The following is a 10,364-nucleotide window of genomic DNA, read 5'->3' as shown; positions in this document are numbered from 1 at the left end:
CTTTTGAGCTTACACATACATGGATTTTGAGATTTTGTTTATAGAAAAATGTATTGGGGCAGTACAAATGTTATTTTAATCAATTATAGGTCCACACGGATTTAAAAATTGAGACGTTTTGGTTCTGAAATTTTCAATGCTATAAGAGAAATACTCAAACGATTTTCTCTTCCGTGCTTCTGCTGTTATTTTTCACCACTCGCATATGTTTGAGGTCATGGTGTTCTCTTTGCATACGTATTTGACATGATTACAACGATGAAGATGATGATAATATTTGCGAAGTCTTTGATCGTGGCAATGAAGTGTGAGATGATAAATTTGTGGATTTTAATGCAAAAGAGATGATGATATATTGGTGACAATTGAATATCTTGATTTAACCCTAACTTAGCAAAATGTCTTTGACGCCCAAAAGTTTTTGTGAATGGTACACGTCCAATAAGTTAATTCAAAGGAAAAGGGTTATTGAAAACAATTCTTCATGGTAGAGCATAGTAAAAGTATGGGTGTAATAGGCAACGGCTGTCACAAATAATTTTTATTTTTTAAATTAGGTCTAAGTAGTAAATTGATTTAAATTGATTTTGATGTTTAAGTTTTTTATTTGTTTTGGTACCTATACTTTTTTTACTCAACTAAATCTGTATATTTGTTAGCGAGTCAACGTGATTCATCACTTAGATTAACATTAACATTTTTTGGAGAGTGATTATACGTGTGTCCAACAAAGAGTTAGATAAATAATGTGTGGTGTCTATCTTGTACCATACACTAATCAAAAAAAAAAAAAATCTTATATTTCTTTTTTTACTAGACTCTATTTAACAAATATTGAATATTACTTTAATCAAACAAATATGATACAAACAAATAAAGTTTATTTATTATTCCTTAAAATTTAAATTTCTTCTATAACGTTAAAATTTAATGTTGAATTTGTTTTTTCAAAACTAAAATAATAATAATAATCAACCAATTGGTCTGGAATTTTGATTCTTTACAGAGATTTAGTGTTGTTAATTTGTTATATCTTATTTCAGTATATTACAAGATTTTTAATATATTTTAAAATGTTAAAATTAATGTACTTTGAAAGCACAATAAAAAGGCACTATAGAAAATTTAACAAGGAATTAATAAAAAAATCTTATTAGATTTGATATTAATAAGCTATTTTTTAAATAAGATGTTAAATTTGATAATTTTGATAAAAAGATCACGCTAATAATGTTCTATCAGGAATCTATTTATTAATTCTAAGAATAAATATCAAAAGGAAACTTCATTTAATACTTTCTGAATAAATAACAATCGCTTATATTTTAAAACATAACTATAGTACCTTGCATAATGAATATATGTCATATTTTAATCTTTTTTAATAGATGATCCTCCCAGAGTTTTTTTATATCCTGGTAAAAGGCAATAAAAAGGTTTTAGACGAAACATTAAAGTTGATAATATAACTATTTAAAACATCATTATATTTACAAAAGTACTAAAATAAATAATTGAACGTTGTTAGTAATACTAATAGAGTAATAGTTATCAAAGAAAGTCCATAAAATATAATTAGGTGACAATCGTATTACGTGACTAATAATATATATATATATATATATATATATATATATATATATATATATATATATATATATATATATATATATATATATATATATATTTTGAAAAATAAAAACTGAAGTGTTCTGTTGTCATCGCTCAAGAGAAGTGAGTATTTTAAAATAAAAGGATAATGAAATTCAATTAACTCGGTCTTATTTAGATAAAGGATTTTCTCAAATATTTCTATGAGAAGAAGATAAAAAATGTAACATCCTATTTTCATAGCTTTTATACTATTAAACAAAACATTAAATTTAAAAAAAGAATTCAGAAGCAGGTGATAGTAATAGGCCAGTATAGGTAACGATACAGTCATCCTCAAAATAACTATACATATATTGTCTATACATACAGCCTTTACTAAACAAAAGGGTTACAAAACACCCTAAGCATCTAAGAGGAATAACAGATGACAACTACTACTGGAGACGTCCCGGAACCCACTCAACTCCTGTCCAAGAGTGGTGTATCCTCACCTGCACCTATATCTGCTCACGCCATTCAATAAGGATGATTATTGCAAAAATAGAAGACACATAGAACACACAGCATGCAAGAAGGGTAAGCTAACTTAAATCAAGAATAAATCATGCAATTTTGATAGTTAGGCATTAATCAAAATTAATCACACAATTATCAGAATCATCCAATTCATCACAACCATAACATCATATGATATCCGGATTATGTAAGTGACATTGGAGCTCTCAGTGGCTTGCACTTGTGACGGTTCCCAAACTCTGCAGAGTTTTAGGCACAAGGGGTATTCACCCAACCACTCCCAAGGTAAGCCCCCTTCACGCCTATGACGGATCGGGTCCATAGACTAGGACCTCCTGCTACTCCCCCCGACATAATCCATTATACTCTATATGAGTCTTAATGGTTATTAGGAGCGTCAGGATGCCACCAATATGAGTCCTCATGTCCTTACATTTACTAAAACCACCTTCCTTAGAATTCTCTTGAATTCCTAACTCCAACATATTCTCATACAGACCAATTTCACACTCAATTCCATCACACTGACTATTATGCATAAGAATCACATACAAGACTAGCCATTATCACATCAATCCAATTAATACAGCATCATTTAATCAAAAACAGAGAAAGAGCTCAACTTCTGTAGGGAATCTCGCTTAGGCTAGAGGGTCTTGCCTAAGCTAGAGAGTTGTCTCACTTAGGCGAGCTACTCTCGCGTGGGCGAGACCTCTTACAGTGGCAAATTAAAAATCCTGAGCGAACTCTCGCTCAGGCTAAGCTAGCTCGCCTAGACGAGAAGTTCTCTCGCTCAGGCGACTCCAGCTCGCCTAGGCGAGACTTCGCGTAGTGACAGAGGCGATCTTCTGGTATTTTCGCTCAGGCGAGAGCTGCTCGCCTGGGCAAAATTACCAGGATTTCTCATCTATTCTTCACATGCAGACTCGCTCAAAATCATCCAACACTCAATTTCACACACAGACAGTTCCAAACATGAATTAAACACATAATCAAGCAATTCAATCACTCAGGAACACATTTCATACAAAAATTGGGTGAAAAGTCAGCTTCCCTTACCTATTTTTGGGTGAATACTTGAGTGAAGGCAACTTAAGAGAGGAGGAGCAGAATTCCTTAGCTTAACCTAGAGAATTCATCATCCAGCCACATGGAAAGGATGAACACTTGATTAAACTCTGAATGAAAGTAGAAATTCGAGTTGAATTTCGAAATTGAACCTCAAAACACAAAGAGAGGTTTACCTAGAAGAAGGGAGGCTAAGAGTGGAGGCAGCAGGAGGCTCAGGCGTGGTTACTTCTCCAGAACCTGATCAAGAACCAAGAGATTGTGAGATGGCAGCAAGGTTTGAGAGAAAGACAGATGGAAAGAGAGTTGAATTGCAGAGAAACTGAGAGAGAGGGGGTTGGGTTTATGGGAAGAAATGGAAAAAAGAAGGGTATTACATTCTTCCCAACAACAAAAATTTTCGATCCGAAAATTGAGACTTACCAGAGAACAAGTGTGGATATGACTTTCTCACGTCTTTTTCTAATTCCCAAGTGGAATCACCTGTCCTCTTGTCCCAAATGACCTGGACTAGTCTGATGGACTTCCCTCTGAGCTGCCTCATCTGAACATCTCGTAAACCAACGGGTTGAACCTACACTGTGAGATCTCCCCTAATCTACAAATCTTCCATCTCAAGCACATGAGAAGGGTCAGGCACATACTTCCGGAGCTGTGAGACATGAAACACTTAGTGGATGTTGGCTAAGGGAGGAGGTAGGGCGATCTCATACGCCACTGGTCCAAATCTTCTCAGAATCTGGTATGGACCAACGAACTTAGGAGACAACTTCTTCTGGCGAATTGCCCTTCCCATACCAGTGGTCGGGGTAATTTTCAAGAAGACATGATCCCCCGATTCAAACTCCAAGGGTCTTCTCCTCTGATCAGCATAGGGTTTCTGTCTGCTCTGAGATGCTTTCATTCTTTCTTGTATGAGCTTGACTTTCTCAGTAGTCTGCCTCAGAAGCTTTGGTCCCACCACCACTGATTCCCCGTCCTGGTACCAGCACAAAGGCGTTCTGCATCTCCTGCCATAGAGGGCCTCATAAGGTGCCATGCCAATGCTGGTATGGAAGCTGTTATTATATGTAAACTCCACCAAAGGCAGGACCTCATCCCACGCACCCAAATGGTCCAGCACGCATGTCCGTAAGAGATCCTCAAGAGACTGGATGATTCTCTCGGACTGCCCATCAGTCTGAGGGTGATAAGCGGAGCTCATAGCCAACCTGCTACCCATAGCATCCTATAGCGTCTGCTAGAAGCGAAAGGTGAATCGTGGGTCTCTATCGGAGACTATACTCGACGGCACACCATGCAACCTCACGATCTCACTGATATACAACTGTGCCAGCTTCGCCATGGACATCCTCAAGTTTACTGCTAGGAAGTGGGCACTCTTGGTGAGATGGTCTACTATAACCCATATAACATCGTGATTCCTCACGGTCCGGGTAAATGGGTGACAAAGTCCATAACAATGCTATCCCATTTCCACTCGGGTATCTCAAGCTGCTGAAGCATCCCTCCCAGTCTCTGATGCTCTGCCTTAGCCTTCTAACAGGTTAAACATGATGACATATACCGAGCAACATCTTGCTTCATGCCCGACCACCAGAATGATTCCTTTAGATCATGATACATTTTAGTCATGCCTGGGTGCATGCTAAAACGGCTCTTGTGTCCTTCCTCAAGAATCATACTTTTCAGCACCCTATCACCTCCCATCATGAAATCCTTGGCCTTCTCAGTGCCAAGCAACTCTACCGTCCTTTGTAGCTTGGGTCCGATGGCTGTTTCTCCTTTATCAATGTAAGGAAATCATTAGGCACCGTGAGATGGTTACATCTAATGACTCCCTCATCTAAAACCACTTGTAACCGCATATCTCTGAACTGCTCCACCAAGTCTAACTCCCTGACCATCATATGAGATGCGTGAACTGCCTTTCTGCTTAAGGCGTCAGCCACCACATTCGCCTTCCCCGGGTGGTACAACAACTCGAAATCAAAATCTTTCAAGAACTTCATCCATCGTCTCTGTCTCATGTTTAACTCTTTCTGGTCAAACACGTATCTCAGACTCTTATGGTCACTAAAAACCTGGAATTGTGCACCATATAGATAGTGTCTCCAGATCTTCAGTGCAAACACCACTACTGCTAACTCCAAGTCATGTGTGGGGTAGTTCTTCTCATGATTCTTCAACTGTCGTGAGGCGTATGCCACTACTCTCCGTTCTTGCATCAGAACACATCCCAACCCCTGATGGGAAGCATCACAGTAAACCTCAAAGGGTTTACCAGTATCAGGAATCACCAACACTAGGGCGCTAGTCAACTTTTGCTTTAGCTCTAGGAAGCTTTCTTCACACCGGTCGGTCCAAGCAAAAGGTTGGTCTTTACGGGTTAACTGGGTCAAGGGTGCAGCTATCTTGGAGAATCCCTCAATGAATCTCCTATAGTAACTTGCCAGCCCCACAAAGCTCCTTATTTTAGTCACTAACTTAGGGTGTTCCCATTTTAGCACAATTTCCACTTTAGATGGATCCACTGATATGTCCTGAGCCAAGATCATGTGCCCCAAGAACTGAATTGAAGTCATCCAGAATTCACATTTTGACCGCTTTGCATACAACTGCTTCTCTCTTAGTATGCTCAGAATTGTTTTCAGATGCTCTGCATGTCCTTCTTGAGTCCGTGAGTAAATCAAGATGTCATCTATGAAAACCACCACGAACTTATCCAGGAATGGCCTGAAGATTTTGTTCATGTAGTCCATGAACAAGGCGGGGGCATTAGTCACACCAAACAGCATCACTACATAATCGTAGTGCCCGTACCTAGACCTGAAAGCGGTCTTCTGCACATCATCAGACTTGACTCGAATCTGATGGTATTCTGATCTCAGATCAATCTTGGAGAACAATGCAGCACCGTGCAACTGATCCATCAAGTCGTCAATTCTTGGCAGAGGTACTTATTCTTGATGGTTAGCTTATTCAGTTGCCTGTAATCCACACAGAGTCTAGAACTGCCGTCTTTCTTTTTAACCAGCAACACTAGCGCTCCCCATGGCGATACACTAGGTCTGATAAACTGTTTTTCTAGCAACTCTTCAATCTGTTTCTTCAACTTCACTAGCTCAGCAGGAGCCATTCTGTAGGGTGTTATAGACATTGGCCCTGCTCCCGGCACCAGGTCAATGGAGAACTCAATCTCCCTAGTAGGGGGTAAGCCAGGCACGTCCTCAGGAAACACATATGAGAAGTCCCCTACTACAGGTGTCTCCAAGGGTCCACTTTCAGTCTCAACGGACAGTTGGGTCAGAATCAAGAAGCATTGAGACCCTTCCTTCATCGCCTTGTCCACCTGCTGTGAGGACATCAACAGGTCTTCATCTTCCAAGCTGGGAAACAACACCTTTTTCTCGTTGTAGTTAATGAGAATGTGATTGGCAGATAGCCAATCCATCCCCAATATGACATCTAGCCCCACCAAGGGTAAACATATGAGGTTTACCCTGTACTTGCGCCCCTCAACCTCAATCTTACACCTAGCACACACGGTCGAGGTTCTGACTAACCCAGAAGCAGGTGTGGACACCACCAGGTCATACTGGAGGTCCTTCATCGGAAGACCCAACTCCACCACTCTAGATTCTAACACAAAGGAATGTGTCGCTCCTGAATCAAACAGAACATGTAAGCTCCTACCAGCTATCACACAATACCCGATGATGAGGTTACCTGATCTACCTGCCTCGACACCCGTCACAGCATACACTCGACCAACCGCCTGTGGTCTCGCACCTCCCCTCGTCTGATGTGGCTGAGGCTGTGATGAAGGCCTCGCCACTGTGTTCCTATAAACTGGATAGTCCTTGATGAAGTGGCCCTTCTGGCCGCATCTATGGCATGTCCTCCTGCCAGATAACTGGGGGCAGGCGCTCCTCAGATGGGGCCCCCTGCAGTAAAAGCACTGTGGCCTAGAAGGCTAGGATTGCTGAGGCTGATGTAAGAACCTCTTGGGCCCTTGAGACTGAGGCCTAGAGTACAGCTTCCTCCTGTCGTCATGTTTGCTCGTGGACCCAGATGGTCCTCCCACCTTCTGTTGAGACCTTTGCTGAGCTTCAACTCCAGCCTTAAGCTTCTCCATTACTCTTGCCTTCTCTACCAGGGTAGGGAATTCCTTGATAGAGAGCGGAGCCACCTTGAGCTTGAGGTCACCCCTCAACCCATTCTCAAACTTTCTACACTATCAGTCCTCTACCATCTTCAGGGTGTGAAATCTGCCCAAGTGTTTAAACTTTTCAGCGTACTCCGACACTGACATGTCTCCTTGCATCAGCTGCAAGAACTCGACCTCCTTTGCATATCTCCACTATCTGGGAAGTACTCTGCATAGAACTTCTTCTTAAACAGTTCCCAGGTGATGGTCTCTTGGCTGTCTTCCAACATCATCTTCATGTTGGACCACCAATGCACGACCTCTCCAGTAAGAAGATACTCAGTGTATGCCAGCCTGTTCTCTGTAGGACATCTCTTTGCATCATAGATTCGTTCCATGTCCCGCATCCACTGATCAGCTCCATCCAGGCTAACTTTGCCATCAAAGCGGGATGGATGGTGTTGTAGGAAATCCTCCAAACTCCACTCTTGCACTCGTGGTAGTGAAGCTTGGGAAGAACCAGCCGCTGAGCGGTTTTCTCCAATCTGATGCAGGGCTTCCAAGTGCCTCTGCTGAGTTGCCTCTGTTGCTAGTCTTGTAGACTCCATCTGTTGCAAGGATAGGTTTTATTGATTCACCATGTTAGCATTCTGCTGCTGCATGGCTGCAATCATCGCCTCAATTGCTCCCACCAAATGAGGATTATCTGGGTTTGGAACAGGAGGAGGAGGAGGCCTAGGTGCCATAGCTCTGATCACACAAAGAAGGAACTATCAGATTAGTCAACATGTACTACAACCATGCTAAACACGTTACGTGGAACACACAACAGAAACTAAGTAAGCTCACACCTATAGATCCTAAAGGAACCACTGCTCTGATACAAAAAATGTAACATCTCGTTTTCATAGCTCTTATACTATTAAACAAAACACTAAATTCTAAAAAAAATTCAGAAGCACGTGATAGTAATAGGCCAGTATAGGTAACGATACAGTCATCCTCAAAATAATTATACATATAATGTCTATACATACAGCCTATACTAAACAAAAGGGTTACAAAACACCCTAAGCATCTAAGAGGAATAACATATGACAACTACTGCTGGAGACGTCCCGGAACCCACTCAACTCCTATCCAGGAGTGGTGTATCCTCACCTCCACCTATATTTGCTCACGCCATTCAATAAGGACGATCATTGCAAAAATAGAAGACACATAGAACACACAACATGCAAGAAGGGTAAGCTAACTTAAATCAAGAATAAATCATGCAATTTTGATAGTTAGGCATTAATCAGAATTAATCACACAATTATCAGAATCATCCAATTCATCACAACCATAACACCATATCACCATTCTAGACTCGATATCTGGATTATGTAAGTGACATTGGAGCTCTCGGTGGCTTGCACTTGTGAAGGTTCCTAAACTCTATAGAGTTTTAGGCACAAGGGGTATTCACCCAACCACTCCCAAGGTAAGCCCCATTCACGCCTATAACGAATCGGGTCCATAGACTAGGACCTCCTGCTACTCCCCCCGACATAATCCATTATACTCTATATGAGTCTTAATGGTTATTACGAGCATCAGGATGCCACCAATATGAGTCCTCATGTCCTTACATTTACTAAAACCACCTTCCTTAGAATTTCCCTTGAATTCCTAACTCTAACATATTCTCATACAAACCAATTTCACACTCAATTCCATCACACTGACTATTATGCATAAGAATCACATACAAGACTAGCCATTATCACATCAATCCAATTAATACAACATCATTTAATCAAAAACAGAGAAAGAGCTCAACTTCTGCAAGGAATCTCGCTTAGGCTAGAGGGTCTCGCCTGAGCTAGAGAGTTGTCTCGCTTAGGTGAGCTACTCTCGCTTGGGGGAGACCTCTTACAGTGGAAAATTAAAAATCCTGAGCGAACTCTCACTCAGGCTAAGCTAGCTCGCCTAGACGAGAAGTTCTCTCGCTCAGGCGACTCCAGCTCGCCTAGCCGAGACTTCGCGTAGTGACAGAGGCGATCTTCTGCTATTTTCGCTCAGGCGAGAGCTGCTCGTTTCTCATCTGTTCTTCACGTGCAGACTCGCTCAAAATCATCCAACACTCAATTTCACACACAGACAGTTCCAACACGAATTAAACACATAATCAAGCAATTCAATCACTCAGGAACACATTTCATACAAAAATTAGGCGAAAAGTCAGTTTCCTTTACCTATTTTTGGGTGAATACTTGAGTGAAGGCAACTTAAGAGAGGAGGAGCAGAATTCCTTAGCTTAACCTAGAGAATTCATCATCCAGCCACATGGAAAGGATGAACACTTGATTAAACTCTAAATGAAAGCAGAAATTCGAGTTGAATTTCGAAATTGAACCTCAAAACACAAAGAGAGGCTTACCTAGAAAAAGGGAGGCTAAGAGTGGAGGCAGTAGGAGGCTCAGGCGTGGTTACTTCTCCAGAACCTGATCAAGAACCAAGAGGTTGTGAGATGGCAGCAAGGTTTGAGAGAAAGACAAATGGGAAGAGAGTTGAATTGCAGAGAAATTGAGAGAGGGCGTTGGGTTTCTGTTTTTGGGAAGAACTGGAAAAAAGAAGGATATTACAAAAAATAAATACTTTTTAAGGTAAAATAGTTTAATTGTAATTTAAAATTCACTTTTGAAAAAGGTAATATAAACTAATTTAAATATTTGACAAATTTTCATTTTTTTTCACTATATTTTAGATAAGTTTATCCAAATATATTTTAAAAATTTAAAGAAGAAAGTTAGTGTTGACTCTAGATAGATATCTGAAATGAATACCTAACTCATTTACAAGTCTTTTTAATTGAAAACAACAGGTCCAATCCAATTTTCATTTCAATATATAAAAATTGCATTCAAAATTCATCCTTTAATTATAATTTTTCAATCTCATATGTTAAGTATATATTAACACCACACCTACCTGTTCTAGAAACCAACTACTACACAATTATTTAATACGT

General features: G+C 40.3%; 1 protein-coding gene and 1 long non-coding RNA gene across 2 annotated transcripts; both read right to left on the bottom strand.

Moving 5' to 3' along the window:
- Positions 1-1,914: 1,914 nt before the first annotated feature.
- LOC114186315 lies at positions 1,915-5,555 on the bottom strand. The gene is made up of 4 exons (XR_003605018.1): positions 3,622-5,555; positions 3,375-3,438; positions 3,190-3,256; positions 1,915-2,117 (listed from the first exon to the last, which is right to left on the bottom strand). It is a non-coding gene; the product is annotated as an uncharacterized LOC114186315 (long non-coding RNA).
- Positions 5,556-5,640: 85 nt separating this feature from the next.
- On the bottom strand, positions 5,641-9,945 carry LOC114182942. The gene is made up of 3 exons (XM_028069754.1): positions 9,774-9,945; positions 9,589-9,655; positions 5,641-8,098 (listed from the first exon to the last, which is right to left on the bottom strand). The coding sequence occupies exon 3, from the start codon at positions 6,809-6,811 to the stop codon at positions 6,131-6,133; it is 681 nt and encodes a 226-aa protein (XP_027925555.1). The 5' UTR covers positions 6,812-8,098; positions 9,589-9,655; positions 9,774-9,945; the 3' UTR covers positions 5,641-6,130.
- Between the last annotated feature and the right edge of the window lie 419 nt (positions 9,946-10,364).

Source organism: Vigna unguiculata, chromosome 5 (assembly GCF_004118075.2).
Source record: "Vigna unguiculata cultivar IT97K-499-35 chromosome 5, ASM411807v1, whole genome shotgun sequence".
NCBI classification, from domain to species: domain Eukaryota; kingdom Viridiplantae; phylum Streptophyta; class Magnoliopsida; order Fabales; family Fabaceae; genus Vigna; species Vigna unguiculata.
Note: the sequence above shows the minus strand (reverse complement) of the source record. Positions and strands in the feature narration are given on the sequence as shown.

Excerpts from the sequence above, each read along its gene's own strand:
- LOC114182942 (XM_028069754.1), bottom strand. The coding sequence starts at position 6,811 with ATGAAGGACCTCCAGTATGACCTGGTGGTGTCCACACCTGCTTCTGGG.